Source organism: Aquarana catesbeiana, linkage group LG06 (genome assembly GCF_042186555.1).
Source record: "Aquarana catesbeiana isolate 2022-GZ linkage group LG06, ASM4218655v1, whole genome shotgun sequence".
Lineage (NCBI taxonomy): Eukaryota > Metazoa > Chordata > Amphibia > Anura > Ranidae > Aquarana > Aquarana catesbeiana.
The window spans coordinates 212,237,433-212,261,656 of record NC_133329.1 but is presented as its reverse complement, the minus strand read 5'-3'; the positions used below and the strand labels follow the sequence as shown (position 1 = coordinate 212,261,656).

The following is a 24,224-nucleotide window of genomic DNA, read 5'->3' as shown; positions in this document are numbered from 1 at the left end:
GCTCTGTGTATACAAAAGAGCATGGGGGAGCTCATGTCCATAATGGGAGTGGTATTGACACAGCCCCGAATGATCCACAATGGCTCAAAAGTGATATGGTCCAGAAATATTTAGACAGAATAAAGGTGGAAAAGCACCTGAACCTGATGGCATCCACCTACGGATCCTAAAATAATTGAGCTCTGTAATTTCAAAGCCATTGTATCTAATTTTTAGGGACTCATTAATGACGGGAATAGTACCACTGGATTGGCACAGGGCGAACGTGGTGCCTATATTTAAAAAGGGATCAAAGTCTTTACCAAGTAACTATAGACCTGTTAGTTTAACTTCTATAGTCGGGAAGATACTGGAGCATTTATTAAAAGACCACATAGACGAGTTCTAGCTGGAAAAAAACATTTTAAGCAACGGACAGCATGGATTCATGAAAGACAGAAGTTGTCAGACAAACCTGATTTCTTTTTATGAAGAGGTAAGTAAAACCTTGGACAGAGGCGTAGCTGTGGACGTGGTATACTTGGATTTTGCAAAAGCGTTCGACACAGTTTCCCACATGTGGCTCATGTGTAAGGTAAAGTCTACAGGCCTGGAAATATCAGTTTGTAAAAGGATAGAAAACTGGCTAAAAGACAGAATTCAGAGAGTACTGGTTAATGATTCTTAACCTGAATGGTCTAAGGTTATCAGTGGTGTACCCCAAGGTTCAGTGCTAGGACCCTTACTTTTTAATATCTTTTTAAATGATATTGGGTCTGGGATCAAAAGTAACATTTCTGTCTTTGCAGATGACACCAAGCTATGCAGTGGAATAACATCCTTACAGGATGTCTCCAATTTACAAGCCAACCTCAATGCACTGTCTAATTGGGCGATGAGGTTTAATGTTGAGAAATGTAAAGTTATGCACTTGGGGGCTAAGAATAAGCATGCATCATACATGCTAAGGGGAATAGAATTGGGGGAATCCATGGTGGAGAAGGATATGGGGTATTTGGTAGATCATAAGCTTAATAACAGCATGCAACCTCAATGCACTGTCTAAGTGGCAGATGAGGTTTAATGTTGAGAAATGTAAAGTTATGCACTTAGGGGCTAAGAATATGCATGCATCATACATGCTAAGGGGAATAGAATTGGGGGAATCCATGGTGGAGAAGGATATGGGGTATTTGGTAGATCATAAGCTCAATAATAGCATGCAATGCCAAGCTGCGGTTTCCAAAGTGAGCAAAGTCCTTTCTTGTATTAAGAGAGGTATCGACTCCAGAGAGAGAGAGATATAATTTTGCCCCTGTTCAAATAATTAGTAAGACCTCATCTGGAATATGCAGTTCAGTCTTGGGCACCAGTTCTCAAAAAGGATATCGGGGAACTGGAGAAAGTGCAGAGAAGGGCAACCAAACTGATAAGAGGCATGGAGGAAAGATTAGAGGAACTGAATTTATTCACTCTTGAGAAGAGGAGAATAAGGGGGGATATGATCAATATGTTCAAATATATAAGGGGTCCATATAGTCAACTTGGTGTTGAGTTATTCTCTTTACGGTCAACCCAGAGGACACGGGGGCACTCTTTACGTCTAGAGGAAAAGAGATTTAATCTCCAAATACGGAAAGGTTTCTTCACAGTAAGAGCTGTGAAAATGTGGCATAGACTCCCGCCAGAGGTGGTTCTGGCCAGCTCAGTAGATTGCTTTAAGAAAGGCCTGGATACTTTCCTAAATGTACATAATATAACTGGGTACTAACATTTATAGGTAAAGTTGATCCAGGGAAAATCCGATTGCCTCTTGGGGATCAGGAAGGAATTTTTTCCCCTGCTGTAGCAAATTGGAGCATGCTCTGCTGGGGTTTTTTGCCTTCCTCTGGATCAACTGTGGGTATAAAATTGGGTATATTGGATTGTACGATATTTTTTATTTTATTTATTTATTGTTTTTAAGGTTGAACTGGATGGACTTGTGTCTTTTTTCGACCTGACTAACTATGTAACTATGTAACTATGTTACAAGCGTGATTTTCTTTCTACCTTTGTGAGTGTTTTTTTATAATGTTTTTTCTTAATAAATGTATCAAAGGATAATGCACAAGGCTGGTGCGCCCTCTCTTTTCTGTTTTCCCATTTGATTGCTAGGATACCCCTATCCTGGAAGGCAGCAAGGCCGCTAGCTATTATCCATCCTGAACTTTGGACTGCTTGGCTAACACTTTCATGCGCAAGAGTATTTTGCTTTGCGATCAAGGGGTTAACTGTATTTCCTGGGTGTGTGGGGGTTGGGCTCACTGGAACACCACAGAGATTGCTGTTCCCGATCACTGGGAACAGAAAATCTCCATGATGTCTCCTGTCAGAACGGGGATCCACCTTATTTACAGTACATAGGCAGATCCCTGTTCTTTTTTCCCACAAATAAAGCTTTCTTTTGGTGGTATTTGATCGCCTCTGTGGTTTTTATTTTTTGCACTATAAACAAAAAATGTAATTTAAAAAAAAAAACAATGTTTTTTACTTTTTGCTATAATAAATATTCATAAAAAATTTCTTCATCAGTTTAGGCCAATGTGTTTTTCTACATATTTTTGGTAAAAAAATCACAATAAGGTGTCCGTTTATGAAGCAGTGATCAGCGGTGATCCCGAGGATCACCGCTGATCACAGTCCATAAACAGTTTATGAAACAGTGATAATCGGGAGAGAACATGTTTGAACTTGTTCTCCCGCCGATTATCTCTACACACAGAGAATCCTCATTGAATGACAGTAACGGCCAGTTTATGAAGCGATGATCTCACCGCTTCACTGGCGATCTGAGTCAGAATTCACACTCCCAGGTTCACCAGTTCAGAGGTGGTGAATCGGGGAGTGAAGAGGAAATCTCGGGGGATCTGAGGGGGAAGGAGGAAGATTTTTAACTTCCTTATGCCTCGTTCAGACCCCCCAACACTGTAAGCATGTCCCCATGTCATATTTATGTGTATACATATATATATACATATATACATATAATGTGTATATGTATATATATATAATGTGTGTGTATATACATGTATATATAATGTGTGTGTGTGTATACATATGTATATAATGTAGGGGGACTCATTATTTTATTAACATTAATCGTCCGTGTATTGAGCGGTGATAATTTATCACCGCTTAATAAACTGACATCTCTGTATTTCTGGTGCTGTAATCTCGTAAAGTCTCACGAGATTCCAGTATCAGGGGCCGTTCTCCACTGTTTGAAGCATTTGTAGATCTCTTCACTCCTCCGAAGGTGAAGCGATCTACAAAGCTTCATAAACAGGCACACAGAGGAGAAAGATCTTCACTGTGAATGCCGGAGAACGAAGCAGTGAATAGATTTCACTGCTTCATAAACGGACACCTAAGTGTATATTGATTGGTTTACGCAAAAGTTATACCGTCTACAAAATAGGGGATATATTTATGGCATTTTTCTAAAAAAAAATTTACTAGTGACGGCGGAGATCAGCGATTTTTTTTGAGTGGGACTGCAAGATTGCTGTAGACAGATCAAACACTTTTGACACTTTTTTGGGACCATTGACATTTATACAGCAATCAGAGCTAAAAATAGCCACTGATTACTGTATAAATGTCACTGGCAGGGAAGGGGTTAACACTAGGGGGCGATTAAGGGGTTAAGTGTGTCCTAGGGAGATGTTTCAAACTGTTGAAGTTGAAGTATAGAAATTTTGGAACATGGAATCTTTCAGACTATAGACTTTATATGCACAGATTAGTTATATTGATATTTATTGTTTTTTTAGCATATGGTGAGGTGTTGTGCTACACTGTTTTCTGGTATATTGGTATACATGTGTACCAACATACCAGACATAACTAATTTGTGCATATAAAGTCTATAGTTTGAAAGATTCAGTGTCTTGTGGTCATACGCCCCAAGTTTGCAATGACAAAGCCCTGGGGGCCTTCTCATTGCAGTGATTGGTTTATGGCAAGCACCAGGCTTTAGTTTGGGAATCGTTGCTCCAAACTATCTGAGCTACCAAATTGGGATATATACATTGCTATGCATACATTGAAAGCAGACCTAGCCAGAGGCAGACTCATTCTCCTTAAATGTGCAGCAACAAATCAGAAGCCCAGCATTGCTCAAGGCAGCTAGAGACCCCTTGCGTGTGACTGCACCAAGGATGAAAAAAGCAAAGGAAATGTAATTGGAAATTATAACTAGCAAAAGGAGGTGCATGTGGGAGAACAATACACTGAATGAATATGAAAAAAATCTTCAGCAGCCCAGCAGCCTCCAGGTTTGATCTACATGTAGCACTACCCCCGAAGGAGCTGCTGATAAATGTTCAATTCTGCACCCTGCCTCTCAACCCCAAGAACGGTCTCAACCCCTCTGGAACACCTGTATGGTAATACAATGCCCGTACACACGATCGGACATTGATCGGACATTCCGACAACAAAACCCATGGATTTTTTCCGACGGATGTTGGCTCAAACTTGTTTTGCATACACACGGTGGCACAAAGTTGTCGGAATTTCTGATCGCCAAGAACGCGGTGATGTACACCACGTACGACAAGACTAGAAAAGGGCAGGTCCGAACCAAGCACGGCACTCTTGGGGCTCCTTTTGCTAATCTCGTGTTAGTAAAAGTTTGGTGAGAGAGACGATTTGCGCTTTTTCAGACTCGTGGCTTTCAGATCGTTTTCTGCTGTTCAGTGTGTGCTTGTGGGTTTGTATCTGCTCTTCAGTGCGTGCAGTGAGTTTGCATTGATTTATCATTGTGTTCTTGTTCGTTCGTTACTGATTTTCAGGTCGCTCTTCACAGGCCTTGCTGTTCTTCAGTGCGTTCTGTTACTTTGTTCTGAGCAGCAGACCGTTTTCTAGCCATGTTGCATATACTTACTCCTCGTAGAGTTCGTGCTGTGTGGGGGCTTGGTGTTGGGGTCCTTACCTTGACACAAGTCCAGTCCATGAACAGGGTGGGGACGAGTTCATGGACCAAGAATTGGTTGCTCCAGCGTGACCAGTTCTGTCATATGCCTTTTCCCCGTGAGATCCATGAGAATAATCTTGATGATTTCAGGAACTTTCTCCGGATGACGGACCCCGCATTTCACCATTTGTTGGCTTTGCTGACCCCTTATATTAGCAGGCAGGATACCTGCATGAGGCAAGCCATCACTCCGGAGCAGAGGCTCGTCGCCACCCTGCGGTACTTGGCGACGGGGAGAAGCCTGCAGGACTTGAAGTTCTCGACAGGCATCTCCCCCCCAGGCTCTGAGGATCATTATCCCAGAGACCTGTTCTGCCATCATCCAGGTCCTGCAGAAGGAGTATATTAAGGTAAGATTTATCCTTTAACATCACATTTTATTGTATTTAATGTTTGATCATATATTGTATTTCTTTCCTCATTCCCTAATTACCATGATTGTAATATGCTGTGAATGTCCCCTTTGTCCTCATGCATGCTGGTTTTTTATGTAATTATTTTTTGTCCTTCATACATATTTGCCTTCACTTACCTCCCCAGCATGCTCTCCTGGCCCTATATTCACCTCATGTAGTCACTTAACAATGTATTTTATCAGCTCCATAGTGCTTTACCCTAAATACCCCCTAAAATGTTTTAAAATGTGATTTGTGCTTGAAATTCTGGCAGAGTGCCAGAGGCTTTTTTGGGGGGTTCCCGAAATCATTTGGAACCCTCCCTCCCCCAACTGCTAAGTCAGCTGATACAAATTCTCTATCTATCCTCAATCATCTATCTGCTGATTTTGCCAAACCCATACACACTATACCCATCTCTTTTGTGGTCAGATGTATGGATGAATTCCCCAAAGCATGTAGTGCAAGGGCCTGCCTGAATACTTTCAGATGGTACTGTTTAAAGTTTTTGTATCCTATTATTATCTGATAGGTAATAGCAGAATTTCCAAATGTGCTCAAATGTGTACAATGTGTATTTATATCTTCGTAGTATGACACTTCTTACCTGTCCAGTGGGCTGTCAATAATGTAACTAAGGAGGGGCTGGCCAAAGTAATACACATTATTTAGGCATTCATCTCTCAATGAAGTGGAGAGGGTTACCTGTCCAAGAGCCCCCCCCCCCAAATAGAAATTAGAATTAGAAATGGCCCATGAGAGGGGAGGGGGATCTGGTAGGTGTACCTTATACTTTGGTCTTTAAAAACTCCCTCAAATAAATGTTATCTTGATGTTGGCCAAGAATGTTTGTGTCTAATCTGCTTTCCATGTTTATGTGCAAAATGACAAATTTTTTGTTGTTTGAGTCCACAGTTTCCTTCAACGCCACAGGAATGGCAGACTGTGGCCTCCCACTTTGCCCAGCGGTGTGACTTTCCTAACTGCGGAGGGGCAATTGATGGGAAACACGTCCACATTGTCCCACCACCCAACTCGGGGTCATACTATTTCAACTATAAGGGGTTAATAGTATTGTGATGTTGGCGGTGGTGTCGGCTACTTATGAGTTTCTGTACGTGGACGTGGGGAAGAATGGCCGGATGTCCGATGGTGGAGTCATCGCCCAGACGGACTTCTACAGGCATCTCTAGAATGGCAGCTTGGACTTGCCACCTCCAGAAGACAATGTGGAAGGACTCCCATTCGTCTTCGTTGCGGATTAAGCGTTTGCACTGGGGAACCATCTTATGCGGCCATTCCCGATGAGGACCCTCACCCCGGACCAGAAGGTTTTTAATTACCGGCTGGCCAGAGCCAGAAGAGTGGTGGAGAACACCTTTGGAATCATGGCCAGCTGGTTCCGCATATTTCTTACACCCATACACATGGCAGAGTACAAACTGAATCACATCATCCTGGCGTGCTGTGTTCTACACAACTTTTTACGGCAACATTCTGCCAACTATGCTGGCTCAGTTGCGCCTGAGGCCGGAATTCTACATGAAACACCGTCCTGGCTTGCCCCCCCTGAGTGCCCGTGATGTCCGGCTAAGATACCTTGAATACTTTGCGGGTAGGGGGGCTATCAATATGCCAAACAATGTCTGAAACCTTTTTCAAATAATAAAAAAAAATAACTACTAAAATCTTTGGTGACATTTACTGTTTGTGTTTCTTTTAGCTGACACTGACAGAAATGTGGTGAGTCCTGAAAATGGCGTGATTGTGTAACATTACAAAGCACTGTTGGGTGTTAATTACTAAAGGCAAAGACATTTTGCACTACAAGTGCAGTTGAAACTGCACTTGTAGTGCAAAGTGGATTTTCACTTAGGAAATAACCCCCATTGTCACTGAAAACACCAATTAGAGCACAACAAAAATTTTGTAGCGTTGAAACAATAATCCACACATTCAGATTAACAATCTTTTTCCTTGTCAAAAGAAGTTTGATGAGTATACAATGTTATAAAGATACATAAAGTAAGTTTACAAGGATCTATAAAGTAAGCTCATTGTTTTACAGTAGGGTTTATATAGGTAAATATCATGAAATTTCAAATATTAAACATTGGGTTCACGTAAACCTAAATTAAAGATATATATCATTTCCTTAGTTACTTTTGTAGGTATTTAAATGATTTATACCTACTATACATATTGTTTACAAGTAGAGTGTATATAGGTCAAATAAATTTTGATAATGAGCTTTAATCGTAAGGTGGAGAAAAGAAAAGAGAAAGAAGAAAAAGGGTTGAAAGGTAGAGGTATGGTCCACAAGGTTGTCCCGCTCGTCAGTTTATTATTCTTTTTAGTTCTCTTTGAAGCCTTAGAATGGGTGTCTCTGTAAGTCATTTAATCTGTTACCATGGCAACAGGACAGAGTCATTGAAGTTTGACAGGAACTGTTGTTTTATCCAAGGATGCCAAAGTTTTTCAAATTTTGGAATTTGATTTTGATCGATGGCTACCATCTTAGCATGGGACATTGTATTATTCATTCTGTGAATTGTTTCTGCTAGTACCAATGTAGGAGATTTCCATGCCTTGGCCACTGTTTGTTTTGCAGCCGTTATTAGTTGGATCATAAGTTTGAATTGAGAGAGTGTTAACCATTCCGGTTTTAGATTAAGTAAAGTTAAATATGGATCTGGTTGTATTATTTTTTTAAATATTTTAGATGCAATCACAAAGACTTCCTTCCAGAAGGTTTGGATTACTGGGCACGTCCACCATATGTGTAAATATGTGCCTATTTCTGGGCATCCTCGAAAACAAAGAGCTGAGGTATTAGGTGAATATTTTGCCACTCTAGCGGGTACAAGGCACCAGCGAGTTAGGACTTTATAATTTGTCTCCAGTGCTAAGATGTTGGGTGAAGATGACTTAGATGTGAGCCATATGTTAGACCAGTCCGTGTCTTCTAAAGTTCGTCCCAGGTCCTCCTCCCACCTCTGAACGTAAGAGGGTCTATTAAGATTTGCTACTCCATATAATTGATTATAAAGTGATGAAATTGTACCTTTAGCAAATGGATCTTTTGTACAGATTGATTCAAAAATGGATAATTGGGATAATGGTGTATCCCCCTTTAGGAATGGTGTATAGAAATTTTTGATTTGGAGATATATAAATATCTCAGAGTTTGGTAGATCATATTTTTCTCTAAGTGATGGGAATGAAAGGAATGATTTAGATGCTATGAAGTCATTTAGTGTCTGAATGCCTGATGTTGTCCAAGCTTTAAAAGAATTTGGGTAGATCCATGCCGGATAAAAGGCCGGATTTCTGATAAAAGAAAGGAGAGGATTGTGTGGAGATTGTAACTGATATTTGGTTTTTAGTTTATCCCAGAGAGATAAGAAGTGTTTAGTTATGGGATTATGAATTTTAAAGCGGTCTTTAGGATCAAGCCATAATAAATTTGATATTAATAGAGGGTCATTTTCTGAAGCCTCTATAAATACCCATAATGGGATTTCCTGTTTTGCTTGGTATTTGGGCAGACTGGCCAAATGTGCTGCTCTGTAGTAGTTAGTAAAATTAGGGTATCCCAGGCCTCCTTTATTTTTGGGAAGATGTAGTGTGTGTATAGGTATACGTGGTTTAGAAGAGCCCCATATAAATGAAGTTGCTCTTTTTTGTACTATTCTCAAAAAATAGGAAGGAATTGGAATAGGGAGGACTCTGAATAGATAAAGCAATTTGGGTAGAATAGTCATTTTGATTGCATTAATCTTCCCTATCCAGGATAAAGGAAGTTGCGACCATTGTTTTATTAGATTTGTGATCTGTCTTAATACAGGAGGATAATTGGTTGAGAATAAGTCAGAATGAGATGCTGTTAAATGAATTCCAAGATATGGGATTGATTTTTCTGCCCATGTGAATGGGAGTGCAGCCCTAGCCGGGATCAATTCCATGTTTGTGAGTGAAATATTAAGCACTAGGCATTTCTTAGGATTAATCATAAGGCCGGATAGGGCTGCAAATCCATCAAGAGCTGGTATTAAGTTAGGACCAGAGACCTGTGGTGATGATAAAAAAAGTAATATATTGTCTGCAAATATACATAATTTGTGTGTAATACCTCCTACTTCAATGCCAGTTATAGTTTGGTTTGTTCTGATGTATTGGGCCATGGGTTCGAGTATAAGGGCAAATAATAAGGGAGATAATGGGCAACCCTGTCGGGTACCTCTTTCGATATTAAAGGCTTCAGATTTGTATCCAGCATATTTTATATAGGCTTTGGGTTTATTATATAATGCTTTGATCCATGTTAAAAAGTGGGGTCCAAAACCCCATTTTTGTAATGAATATTGCATATATTGCCAGGATACTGTGTCAAATGCCCTCTTAATATCGAGAGATAGAAAACATAAAGGGATTTTCCGTTTTTTAGCAATATGTGCCAATAACACTGCTCTGCGTATATTATCGCCTGCCTGTCTATTTGGCATGAAGCCTACTTGATCTCTATGTATTAATTTTCCTATAATGCTATTGAGGCGTTTTGCTATTATTTTTGCTAATAATTTAATATCGAGGTTTAACAGAGAGATAGGCCGATAATTCACACAGGAAGTATCATCAGAAAGGGGTTTTGGGATCATACAAACAATTGCCATTAGTGTTTCTTGCCGAAAAGAATGTCCATCTAGAAGTTTGTTAAAAGTTTCAGTGAGAATGGGAGAGAGTATTTCTGAGAATGTTTTATAGTATAAAGCCGAGTAGCCGTCTGGGCCTGGTCTTTTGTTAAGTTTTAGGTCTTTTATGGCGTTAGCAACTTCATCTATAGTTATAGGCTCATCCAAACTGCTTTTTTGATTCTGAGATAACTCAGGCAAGATTATTTTTGAGAAGAAGGATTCAGCCTCTGTAGGATTAAATTAATTGTTTGTGTTGTATAAAGTTGCGAGATGTGAGTGAAATTTATGGACTATTTTAACTGGATTACAAGTGTAAACATTTTTTGATAATTTCAAACATATTGGTTTGAAAGATTTGTTAGTTGAATTTAATGCCCGAGCCAAATATGTACTTGGTTTGTTTGTATTCATGTAGAAATTGTGTTTGGAGCGTTTGAGGGATTTATCAACTGACTCAGTGAGAAATAGATCGTATTCCAATCTAGATTTTTCCAGATGAGATTTTGTACTCTGAGATGGATTATCTTGAAATGATATGTACAGTAGGTGACCGCGATATTGTGTCAATCTCGCCGCACTTCTCGGCGAGATTTGACACCTACGAGCCCCGTCGCAGGGGCCAGCGCCGAGATGGCTCACTCATCGGGAAAGGAAAACTTTGTTTTCCTTCCGCAATGAGTGACAGGCAGCGCTGACAGCTGTCTGGTATGAATCCTGAGGCGGGAACACCGCGCCAAATTTTCAATGAAAAAACCGGCGTGGGTTCCCCCCTCGGAGGCATACCAGGCCCTTAGGTCTGGCATGGATTGTAAGGGGAACCCCCTATGCCGAAAAATCGGCGTGGGGGTCCCCCCCAAATCCATACCAGACCCTTATCCGAGCATGCAGCCCGGCCGGCCAGGAAAGGGGGTGGGGACGAGCGAGCGGCCCCCCCCCTCCTGAGCCGTACCAGGCCGCATGCCCTCAACATGGGGGGGTGGGTGCCTTGGGGGAGGGGGGCGCCCTGCGGCCCCCCCACCCCAAAGCACCTTGTCCCCATGTTGATGAGGACAAGGGCCTCTTCCCGACAACCCTGGCCGTTGGTTGTCGGGGTCTGCGGGCGGGGGGCTTATCGGAATCCGGGAGCCCCCCTTAATAAGGGGGCCCCCAGATCCCGGCCCCCCACCCTGTGTGAATGAGTTTGGGGTACATGGTACCCCTACCCATTCACCTAGGGAAAAGTGTCAATGTAAAAAAAAACACACTACACAGGTTTTAAGAATAATTTATTAGTCAGCTCCGGGGGTCTTCTTCCGACTTCGGGGGGTCCCCTTCCGACTTCTCCCGGTGTTCGGCCTCTTCTCCCGGTGTTCGGCCTCTTCTCCCGGGCCCCACCGCTATCTTCTTCCAGCTCTATTGCCAGCGAGGGGCCCGGTCTGCTGCCGCTGTCTTGTCGCCGCTGTCTCGCCGCCGCTGTCTCGCCGCTTCTTCTCTTCTTTTCTTCTTCCCCGATGTTGACACGACGCTCTCTCCGACTCGAATGCTGTGTGCGAGCTGCGGAGCCATTTATATAGGCGGTAACCCCGCCCCCTTACGACGTCATGGTCCCAGCATGCGCAGGGACTCTGGCGTCATAAGGGGGCGTGACCCCAGAGTCCCTGCGCATGCTGGGACCATGACGTCGTAAGGGGGCGGGGTTACCGCCTATATAAATGGCTCCGCAGCTCGCACACAGCATTCGAGTCGGAGAGAGCGTCGTGTCAACATCGGGGAAGAAGAAAAGAAGAGAAGAAGCGGCGAGACAGCGGCGGCGAGACAGCGGCGGCGAGACAGCGGCGGCGAGACAGCGGCGGCGAGACAGCGGCAGCAGACCGGGCCCCTCGCTGGCAATAGAGCTGGAAGAAGATAGCGGTGGGGCCCGGGAGAAGAGGCCGAACACCGGGAGAAGAGGCCGAACACCGGGAGAAGTCGGAAGGGGACCCCCCGAAGTCGGAAGAAGACCCCCGGAGCTGACTAATAAATTATTCTTAAAACCTGTGTAGTGTGTTTTTTTTTACATTGACACTTTTCCCTAGGTGAATGGGTAGGGGTACCATGTACCCCAAACTCATTCACAGAGGGTGGGGGGCCGGGATCTGGGGGCCCCCTTATTAAGGGGGGCTCCCGGATTCCGATAAGCCCCCCGCCCGCAGACCCCGACAACCAACGGCCAGGGTTGTCGGGAAGAGGCCCTTGTCCTCATCAACATGGGGACAAGGTGCTTTGGGGTGGGGGGGCCGCAGGGCGCCCCCCTCCCCCAAGGCACCCACCCCCCCATGTTGAGGGCATGCGGCCTGGTACGGCTCAGGAGGGGGGGGCGCTCGCTCGTCCCCACCCCCTTTCCTGGCCGGCCGGGCTGCATGCTCGGATAAGGGTCTGGTATGGATTTGGGGGGACCCCCACGCCGATTTTTCGGCATAGGGGGTTCCCCTTACAATCCATGCCAGACCTAAGGGCCTGGTATGCCTCCGAGGGGGGAACCCACGCCGGTTTTTTCATTGAAAATTTGGCGCGGTGTTCCCGCCTCAGGATTCATACCAGACAGCTGTCAGCGCTGCCTGTCACTCATCGCGGAAGGAAAACAAAGTTTTCCTTTCCCGATGAGCGAGCCAGCGCGACATTCACAGTACCCTGTCGCCGAGAACCAGCGCGATGGTATCGCGCTGGAAACACAATCTCGCGGTCAGGTACTGTAGGCTGCATTAAAATTGAGTTCTAGTTTTTTTGCTAGATTTTTGCGTTCCCGTTTAAATAGTGCCATTTGTCTTTGTATTGTACCACGCAAGACAGGCTTATGAGCTTCCCACAGTGTTATTGGGGAGATGTCTGTTGTATTATTAATTGATATGTATTCCTTTAAAGCTTGTTCAATGGCCATCTGATGTAGTGGGTGTTTGAGCATTATGTCCGGTAAGTACCACGTTGGGTCATGCGCTTTTGGTATGGCTGAGGCTATAGTAGTGTATACTGCATTATGGTCAGACCACGGAATCGGAATTATATCTGATGCAATAATTTCTGGTATCATTCCTATTGTTAGAAAAATATGATCTATTCTGGTGAAGGTTTGATGAGGGTGCGAGAAATAAGTGAATTTCTTTTTCATTGGGTTACTTTCTCTCCACGAATCTACCAGATTGTATTTGGAAAGAAGTTGAGAAAAAGGTAATCTAGAGGTTATTTTGGATGGTGTAAAAGGTGATTTATCTAGAAATGGGAGGAGGACCTGGTTCGAATCCCCACACATTATCACTGTTCCTATTTTGTGTGTATTAATCACTTGTAATATATGTGATATATGTGATATATACAAAGAAGGGCAACAAAGCTAATAAAGGGTCTGGAGGATCTTAGTTATGAGGAAAGGTTGCGAGCACTGAACTTATTCTCTCTGGAGAAGAGACGCTTGAGAGGGGATATGATTTCAATTTACAAATACTGTACTGGTGACCCCACAATAGGGATAAAACTTTTTCGCAGAAGAGAGTTTAATAAGACTCGTGGCCACTCATTACAATTAGAAGAAAAGAGGTTTAACCTTAAACTACGTAGAGGGTTCTTTACTGTAAGAGCGGCAAGGATGTGGAATTCCCTTCCACAGGCGGTGGTCTCAGCGGGGAGCATTGATAGCTTCAAGAAACTATTAGATAATCACCTGAATGACCGCAATATACAGGGATATGTAATGTAATACTGACACATAATCACACACATAGGTTGGACTTGATGGACTTGTGTCTTTTTTCAACCTCACCTACTATGTAACTATGTAACTATGTGAGAGGAATGGTGTAGGTTGTTTGTTAGGAGCGTAGTAGGAAATCACCGTGATTGCTGTATCCATTATATAACCCATGAGTATCAGGTATCTACCTTCTGGGTCTTTAATTTCTGATGATAAGGTGAATGGTGTGGATCGGTGAAATGCAATTAGAGTTCCCCTTTGCTTGGTACAGGCAGAAGCCGTGTAAATTTGTTGATAAAAAGGAGAAATATATTTTGGAGTAGAATCTTTGGTGAAGTGTGTTTCTTGGAGGCATACTATGTGAGCCTTCTTGTTATGGAAAGTACGGAAGGCTTTGGTCCTTTTTTGAGGGACATTTATTCCCTGAACATTCAGGGAAAGTATATTCAGTGGTGCCATGGCAACAGATCAAATAGTTTTGACTTACTTTTTGTTATGCAGAGCTGACTGCGCAGATCAACCTGTGTGGACTGAAGAGATGAATAGATAGAAAAGAAACCAGTGAATTCTGGAGTAAAGAGTAAACAAAAAACATATGAGATTAGATGATACATTGTATAAATTATTTTTTGCAAGTAATCACAATTTACCCGTGAGAGAGAATAAATATCTCTCTCAGGGGAATAAGTGCCTTCGTCACACTCCCACATAATATGGTTGGGAGAATGAGGAGGGCTAATGGGGGTACACGGATCTTCCGCTTACAGGAGAGAAGTGCTATGTCAAAAGACATCAAAATGATGTTTCATTAATTGGAGTGCAGAATATAGTTTTTGTTGAAATTATTTATTCCAGGGTGGTTGTATATGGTTAGTCTTGCCCTAGGCTAAATAATTCAGTTAGAAAGGTACTGTTAATAACTTTGGTATTGATGAAGATAGTTTGAATTATTTTGGGATTTTAACCCTTTTAGAGTAAACAATTACATATTTTATTCCTATGTAACTGTTTAGATATGTTAACTCATAAAATTGAGGCTGTATTGCTTCAGATTAGAATAAACAAAAATATAATTCTAGGAACTAGTTAGGTAATAATATATTTGTTTTAAGAAAAGAAAGAAAAAGCTTCCATTACTTCTGGATTATTGAACATATTTGTCCTAAAAAGTAATAAATCTATTGTTATTACCTGATAATATATAACTGAACAAGAATTTCCTTATTTCACTTATATATTCTAAGGCTATATGAATCAGAAGTAATAAGAAATATAACTGGAATGTAACATGATCCCACACAGTGTGTGACTATCAGAATGCAGTTACATTCAGTTATAAATACAGGTTTTTTATAGAGAACCATCTCTTAGTATAATAAATGAAGAGATATCAGGAATTAGGATGTCAGTCCATTGAATCTTCTTGGTCCATGGATGATGTGGCATAACAGCCTCTTTTGTGAGAATGATGATTCCCATTTTGTTCTGAAATTTTCTGGGTGCTGCCTGAAGGTGAAGATGATGCCATTCTTCTGCGTGTGGGAGTGTTGCTGCTTGTGGGTTCTGTCAGATTTAATTTTAAAAGGGTTTGTTGTAGTTCATCTGCTGATCTGCTTCTGTAAATTGTACCTTGGTAGTTAAATCTGACTGAAAAGGGGAAGCCCCATTGATACATAATGTTGTGGCGTTGCAGTTCCATTAGTTGGGGTTTCATGGATCGTCTTTTAGTAATAGTAAGTTGGGATAGGTCAGCAAAAATTTGATAATTGTGTCCTTGAAAATTAAGTTCCTTTTTTTCTCTTGCAGTAATTAGTATTTGTTCTTTCGTTCTGTAATAATGAAATTTTGTGATTATATCACGTGGGGGTCCATCTTTCTTTTTGGCTGTGAGGGCTCTGTGTACTCTGTCCAGTTCTAAACGTTCAATAGGGATATCTGGCTTTAGTTCTTGTAATAGAGCAGTAATAGTAGATTGCAGGTCTGTCACAGTTTCAGGTATTCCCCTTATGCGCAAGTTTGAACGTCTGGCTCTATTTTCGTAATCTTCAAGCTTAGTTTGAAGTATTAAATTCTCTTTTTTTAATTGTTCCAATTCTGTTATATTTTCTTGGGTTGTAATTTCAATTTCATCCATTTTTATTTCTAAGGCTGCGGTGCGGTTTCCCAGCTCTCTTATTTCTTTGGTTAGGCTTTTTGTTATTTGGTCTGAGGTTTGTTTTAAAGCCTTATGAAGCATCTTTTCAAATTGTAATAATATTACTGGGGATACTGAGGAGGCTTGTGGAGAAGTTTGTGAGAGGATTTGTTCTGTATCTTACTCAAATAGAGAGTCTTGCTGTGACATTTTCTGTCTGTGAGAGCGCCCTGATGCTGTATCTTGTGAGGTGACTGGAGCTGCTTCAGCTGCAGTGAGTGCCTGTGAGCTCTTTGTGAGGTGATTCTTATTTCTGCCACGGTTTCCTCCCAGTACCATATTTCCTGTCCAAACTTTCACAGTTTGTTCCCTGGGGCAAAAAGGTTCAAATGGATACCTTTTGAGCCTGCAGGCTCCGCTTTGTCCTTCTCTTCTCTCCTCAGCGGTGTGGAGCTCTAACAATGCATGTCTGCTCCGCTAGGCTCCGCCTCCTGCCCCCCAGATTAACAATCTTTTTAATACCAGCACAATCACATGTGCATTTAGAAAAGGTTTTTAAAACAAACCAACATGTTTGTTGTATAACAATTTTTGGGGTCACATTAGAAAAAGCAGCAATGTCCATTTAAGATAAAACAGGCATGTTTAAAACCAACAAGAAAGACACAAATCTTGAACTTACAAACTTCATATTTGGTAGAACTTGAAGGCAATATCAGACATAAATATTTATAAACTGTGTTTGATATTGCGTTGAGATGGGGTGAAGTCACCCCAGGAAAAGCCAAATTTTGAAGATGCACACAAATTGCCGAATGTCAACATGTGCTACCTGCCATCATGGGGGATCAAGGGACGTGTTTTGGGGGTGCAACCCCTTCCTCACAGCTACTTTATTATTGAGGAAGGGGTTGCACCCCCAAAACGCGTCCATTGATCTCCCGTGATGGCAGATAGCACATGTTGACACACTGTGTGCATCTTCAAAATTTGGCTTTTCGCAAAAATGTCAAAAAATGGTATAAATTTTTAGCTCACAAAAAACAAAGGGATTTAGATTTGTTTTAAACTCTCCCTAAAACATCAATGATGTTCTTCTTTTTTTTTTGAACATCATTGATGTTTTTCTGGATGTTTTCCAAGTCCCTATTACACTCCATGATCTCCCCGATCAGGATCTGTGCACTTTCAGAGGTGAAATGCCCTGGATCCACAACATCACGATCACCTAAAAAGATAGAAACAAAAACACACCATGTATTATAAATATGCCGGCATCCATCTCTTACCTGAGCCTGTGGTCGTAGACACTCACCTGTTGTGGTGACAATTTCCACCACGTGTTCCTCCTCCTGCTCTGCTTGGCTTGAGTGGATTTCCCCTTCTTCCAGAGGTGGGGGGTCTGTGGTCTCCTCGGATGAGGGGTGTCCTCCGAGTCTTTTATCCCCTATGCAAAAACAAATAGGTATACTTAGCACACAGATATTTGATGGCAGAACTATAAATATGAAACATTGCTTGGAAGTGGGGTACAATTGTCTATTTTGGCTGAGTTCCAAGATGTTGAAATTTTATTGTCTTTTGTCAAGCTTGAATACTTACCTGTTTAGTACAAGCTTCACAGATGGAGACCCCCCTATAGTATACACTGGAGCACCTGTGTGGACCCCCTAATAAAAAGGGTGTTCTTGTGTCCCACACTAGTGCTCCAGAGTCCAGATGTGAAAACTGCTGCTGAGTGTCCTCTCCTTACACAGAATCTAGTTTGCATTTCATTTTAGTTACAAACCCATCTACACAACCAAATTATTTTCAGACAAGTAGGCCATAAAAAATGTTTTAAAAAGGATATGGCCAAAACAATGGTGTGTTCTAGGCCGAACGAACCATGTTTCATACGAAAGGAATAATGTGCCCATGAACATGAAAGTTGCTATTTTAAACTGGACAACAGTTAAGAAAAGCACATGGAGCAGCACGAACGTAATAAACATAAAGAATAGGAACATAGCACAACTACTTACTTTTTTGCAGCACTCTCCGCATTCTTCTGTACTGCTCATGCTCCCTTAATTTCAGGTCCGACCACCGCTTCCTGAGCTGATCTTTCGATCGTTGTACCCCGAAATTCCGGTGCAGACTCTTGACCACTTTCGCCATGATCTTGGCCTTTCGGACATTGCGGTTGGGGTAAGGTCCATACTTCCCATCATAGTTGGCCCTCTTCAGGATGTCAACCATCTCCACCATCTCCCCAAAGGACATATTCGATGCCTTAAATCGTCTCCTTCTGGATCGGGACGTTTCAGGCTCCGGGCTTTCCTCCTCCTCCTCCTCGTTGGTGTAATTATCAGACACCTGCTGTGTCTCCGCCATGTGCTCTTCCCCCACTGCGCCGAACGAGAAGGGGCGGGTAATAGACTAGAAAGAACGTCAGGGGCGGGCGAAGGTTCACGCATGCGCAGTGTCTATAAAGTGTAACACGCATGCGTAGTATGTATGATCTGTGAGCGGAGGAAGGAGTATCGGAGACGCCGTTCATGATAACGAAGGTAACATCTAAACTTGGGCCTATACTGCTTCTAAATTGAGGCCTATATTGTAACAAGATTAGTAGCGTTTAGCCTGACATTAGGGTTTGTCTTGTCTTGTGTCTTGCAGAGAAAATGGATGGCTTCAATGACCACAACTTCCTCCCCCTGTTCATAGATAAATACAGGGAGCTGCCCTGTCTGTGGCTGGTCAAACACCCACATTATAATCATAAACAAAAGAGGCAGACAGGGCTTGAGAAACTGCTGGAGTTGGTGAAGCCGGTGGTCCCCACGGCAACCATCCCTTATTTAAAAGCCAAAATTGGTGGCCTGAGGAGCACTTATCTAAGGGAGCGCAAGAAGGTCACGGATTCCCAGAGATCCGGAGCTGCAGCAGATGACGTTTATGTCCCCAGGCTGTGGTACTATGAGAGACTGTGATTTCTGTCAGACCAGACTGAAGTCAGGGAATCCCTCTCCACTCTTCCTTCCACTCTTCCTTCCACCCAAGCTGAGGCTTCCGATGTCCAACCTGGGACTTCCAGCCAGGAAGAAGTGGAGGAGCCCAGCTGGAGTCAGGTATAGCATTCTTCTACAGATTTCTGGGCAATAAATAAATAATGTTTACTAGATGTTATTATTGATCACTAATTGCTGATTTAATAAAGTGTTTACATATCAATAGACAGTAGTGGGCAAAAATAATTGGGACAAGAATGAAAAATGCTGGGCTCAGAATGATAGTCTGTTATATTTGTTAACATTTAATTTGCAACAGTCATTAGGTGAAAATTGTGTGTGATTTATGAATAAAAAACTAAAACTATGTCCCTTTTTCATACACAGGAAGACCTCAGCCAGGAGGCTCTGGAATGTGCCACACAGGAGGAGGCTGTGGAATGTGGCAGCCAGGAGGAGGCGGGGGTTAGTGGCAGCCAGGAGGAGGCGGGGGTTAGTGGCAGCCAGGAGGAGGCGGGGCTAAGTGGCAGCCAAGAGAAGCCGGGGCCCAGTAGGAGCCTGACAGAATGGCAGGTTCCTCCCCTCCGCCTTCCAAACAAAAGACCCAAGAAGGGGAGTCACATGCAGGATTCAGCACTCAGGCTCATTCAGGAGGATTCTGCGTCCCTGAGAGCCACCCCCACTCCTGAAGAGGCCTTTGTCTGCATGGCTTCCACCAAACTGCAGGGCATGCAGGAGGGCCAACGCCTCCTGTGTGAGGAACTTCTTTATAAAGTTTTAACTAAGGGGGTGAGGGGCAAAATCACACCCAATAACCACCTGAGTGAGTTGGACCATCCTCCCCCTCCTCCTCCTGCCACAACTCCACCACCAGAGTCACAGCGTGGAAGGAAGCATGGAAGGAAGACCAGAGAGTGATGACCCTGGGTTCAGTCTGGTCTGGCAAATGATGCAGGCTCTTGTATGACCACAGCCTGGGGACACAGATGTCATCTGCTGCTTTCAGGATCTCTGGGACTTCTGAACCAGACTGCACTCCCTTAGATATGGACTCCTCAGGCCACCAATTTTGCAGTAAAATTATTGATGTGTGCCCTGGGGGCCAAAGGCTTCACCAATTTCTGCTGTTTCTCCAGCGTTGCCTCCCTCTTTCTTTGGTTAGGACCCCTTAATAAAGCATTTTGTGTTTCAATTATACTCCCCTATGTGTGTTTTCCTTCAAAAAGGACAGTTTGTGAGGATTCAGGTACATTTCAAAAATACAATGTGACATTAACAAGAGACACCACACCAAACAACTTCCTTGAGATTAAATAATACAAGATAATAATGGTGTTGTGGTAACTTGACACACAAAATTCATTCCGAACGCTAATTTTACCAGATCGAGCTGTTCCGTCTCGGAATTTCTTCTGAGCATGCGTGGCACTTTGTGTGTCGGAATTGTCCACACACGGTCAGAATTGACGCAATCGGATTTTGTTGTCGGAAAATTTTATAGCCTGCTCTCAAACTTTTTGTGTCGGAAAATCCAATGGAAAAAGTCCGATGGAGCCCACACATGGTTGGATTTTCCAACAACACGCTCCGATCGCACATTTTCCGTCGGAAAATCCAATCGTATGTACGGGGCATTTGTGTGGGACCCAGCAGTAAAGAGAAGCACAGCAATGATACACCATACAGTAAATTTACCGTAACCTTGGAACTCGTCACTTCACTAGCTGTAATAATAGATAGAGACTCATACAGGATATCAATTAACCATTCAGAAAGTTTAAAATTGTCAACTGCTCAATCAAGGTTGTATAAAGTCTTTCAACATTTTGGGAAATACAAACGTGTAAACAACACCACTGCCAGTTGTAGTCCCCGCAAGCCCACTTAAAGCACAGTTTCCAATCACCTGATCACTGTGAAAGCCTCTGATTGACTGACTCAGTCACTGCACAGCCTTGTGCTGTGTTTATTTTTCTCCTCTTGAATGGAGAGAAAGATACACTGTATATTTTTCTCCTTGATAGAGCAGAAAAATATAAAGAAAGTGTGGAGGGGAAAAAAATAAAGAAAAAATAGCTATATCAGGGTTTGATCTAGGTTTGGGTAAAGGCTGAAGTCAAAGGCCATGGTCAGAGTTAGATGTCAGAGTCAAAAGTCAGGATCGTTATATATTAAGTATGAATCCTTTTTTTTTATTAAGTATCAATGTTTTTTTAGGTAAGATTAAATAAAGCAAAATGTGCACTATTGTTTCTGGGTAGAAACAACAAATAACATACACATATGTGGTATCACTGTGATTGTCAGCAGAATTTTTTTTTTCTGGGTTGTTCTTTGGAGGTAAGATATGGTGATAGCTAGAAATATACAGTTACATTTTTAGAAAATTATATATTTTTTGCTATTTTGGGGCAGTTTTCCTTTAATAAAAAAAGTCAGGAGAGATTTATTATTATTTACCACCATTGAAAGGCCAATTTGTCCTAAAAAAAACAAGGTATATTCCAACTGGATACAGTAGTTGTGAAAAGAGACTTGTATGACTGAGTGTGTGATTGCCATCATCCCCTTAACCACTTGCTTACAGGGCACTTAAACCCCCCTCCAATCCAGACCAATTTTCAGCTTTCAGCGCTGACGCACTTTGAACGACAATTGCTCGGTCATACAACACTGTACCCAAATTAAATTTTTATCATTTTTTCCCCACAAGTAGAGCTTTCTTTTGGTGGTATTTGATCACCTCTGCAGTTTTTATTTTTTGTTAAAAAAATTTAAAAAGACCGAATTTAAAAAAAAACATTTTTTTTTTTTTTTTTTTTTTTTTATATTTTGTTATAAAATTTTAAAAAGGGTAATTTTTCTCCTTCATTGATGTACGCTGATGAGGCGGCACCAATGGGCACTGATAGGTGGCAGTGATGGGCACTGATGGGTGGCAGTGATGGGCACTGATTGGTGGCCATAATGGGCACTGATCTGGTACATTGAACTGCAACACTGCTAGGTGGCACTGATTGGCACCACTGGTGGGCATTGTTAGGTGGCAATGGTGGGCATTGATAGGTGGTACTTGTAGGCATTGATAGGTCGCACTCATGGGCATTGATACGTGGCACTGGTGGGCACTGTGGGCACTGTGATGTGGCAATGTCAGGTGGCACTGACAGGGGGTACTGGTGGCACAATTGAGGCTTTATTGCCTTCTCCTCTTCGGGACCGATGTCCCTTGCTGGTGAGTCGGTGATCGGCTTTTTTTTCACCTCGCACTGTCAGCGCGAGGAGAAAAAAAAACGATCACAGAGCTTTTGTTTTGATCATGTGATCAGCTGTCATTGGCTGACAGCTGATCACATGGTAAGGGGCCGGGACCGGCCCCTTACTTGGATCGGTGATCACACGAGTCTCAGTGACTCTGTGATCACAGCGGGGCGCGTGCACAGAGGAGGCCGTCATATGACGGCCTCCCGGGAATTCAGGTCCGCGCTGTAGCCGTCATTCGGCTATAGCGCGGATATCAAGTGGTTTTAAATATGTTTGTTTTGTAAACCTCCTATGGGGATTTTAAAGGCAATTAAACAGAATTAATTATTGTTAAAGGAAATGTCTTTCATTGTTTTCAATTTCTCTTTATTAAGTTTTCATTTCATATAAAACAATCATAACATCCCAATTTTGCAAGACATTTTTACAGCATGTTCATTCATGTTTCTAAAAAAAAAGGAATTCATTCCCTTATAATAGGCTGTGAATGTCTACAATATTCAATACCTTGCCTACTCCTCCTACAGATATATTCCCCCTTACCCACCCTCCCCGCATTCATACCATGCCACATTCGTGAAAAAAAAAAAAAAAAAAATCAAAATCTATTTTCCTTTTTCTTTCCTCTTCCCCTCCTTCCCTTCCCCTTTCTCTTTCCTTTTCCTTTCTTCCCCTTCTTTCCTTCCTTCTCCTCTTCCCTTCTTTAATAATCTTCATAGCCTCGTTCCTTATACCATTTCTAATAGTTCTTGCGATGACCGAAACTCCTCCCAACTTTGCCAAATCGTAGGTAATTGATTTGTTGTATACCCTTCCTCTCTAATCTGTTCCTCCATGTATCGAATTTCGTTCATCTCACATACCCAATCTGCTATTGTTGGACTCTTTGTTTTCTTCCAGTTTCTTGCTATTATTGTTCTGGCTGCTGATGTCATATGGTGAATAATATCTTTTTTAATTGATCTTATTGTTTTTGGTATCAATGACAATAATGAGATTTCCACATTCGGGGTCAATTCCACTCCTGACACCTTGTAATAAATCTCAAATATCTTATTCCAGAATCCCTTCACCATATGACATCCATACCATATATGTTCCATTGTTCCTTTTTCCACTTTACATCTCCAACATAAATCTGTATTTCTTTTGCTAATTAAATTTAAGGTAACTGGGCTCTTAAACTATCTCATTACGATTTTATAGTTTCTCTCCTGATATTTATTTGCAATAGTTGTTCTATGTATAGTTTCGAAAACTTTTTCCCACTCTTCTTCAGATAGGGGTCTTCCAATTACTGCTTCCCATTACTTTATGCTTGTTATCTCTTTAAGGGGACTGATCGGAATTAATTCATCATATATCTTTGATAACTTCTTAGTTGGGTCCTGTTCTCCCAGCAATAATTTTTCAAACCCGGTCAATGGTTTAATTATCCTGGCTATTTTGGGCTCTATAAACGTCTGTAGCTGTTGGTACTGCAACCATTTTTTTTCGTATCCCTCTCCCATGTCCCTCAACGTGGGTAATTTCCCATTCTCAAGGACTTGTGCCAATCTTATATCTTCCGATCTATTCCATTTTAAGAAGTTTTTGCCTCTCATTGCTGGAGGGAATTCTGGGTTAAAAAACAATGGAGTCATAGGTCCCATGATCGTAGAAAGCTTCCCACCTTTCACAATACCGTCCCATACTTTTAACGTTGCGCTTACAAAGAGTGTCAGCTTGCTTCTTTTGGGTCTTAAATGGGGTTCTACCCATGGAAGGGCTTTTAGTTGAGGCCCTATTATTTCCTCCTCCAAACTGACCGATTGCTTTTTTTCGTTATTATGGTACCAGTCTATTATGCTGGTTAGTGACGCTGCCTGCAGATATTTTACGCAGTCTGGTAACGCGAGCCCTCCATTTCTTTTTTTCCTGATCAAATTTTCCCTTTTTATCCGGGGAGTTTTATGCGCCCATATAAATTCAACTATAGCTTTCCTTAGCTCCTTCATCAATTTTTTGGGGGGTTCCAGTGGTATATATCCATTTTCACAATA

At 42.2% G+C, this 24,224-nt stretch overlaps 1 protein-coding gene across 2 annotated transcripts in view; it reads left to right on the top strand.

Annotated features, from left to right (window-relative positions):
- LOC141146604 (LITAF domain-containing protein-like) overlaps positions 1-24,224 on the top strand; it is a 285,709-nt gene that overhangs the window by 196,954 nt on the left and 64,531 nt on the right. The window contains exon 3 of one of the 2 annotated variants that reach the window (XM_073632973.1): positions 19,306-20,115. The exons of the other annotated variant lie outside the window; for it this stretch is intronic. Coding sequence (XP_073489074.1) covers positions 19,306-19,836 — 531 coding nt within the window. The 3' untranslated portion in view covers positions 19,837-20,115. Of the gene's footprint in view, positions 1-19,305; positions 20,116-24,224 lie in introns of those variants that run through there. 2 annotated transcript variants of the gene reach the window in all.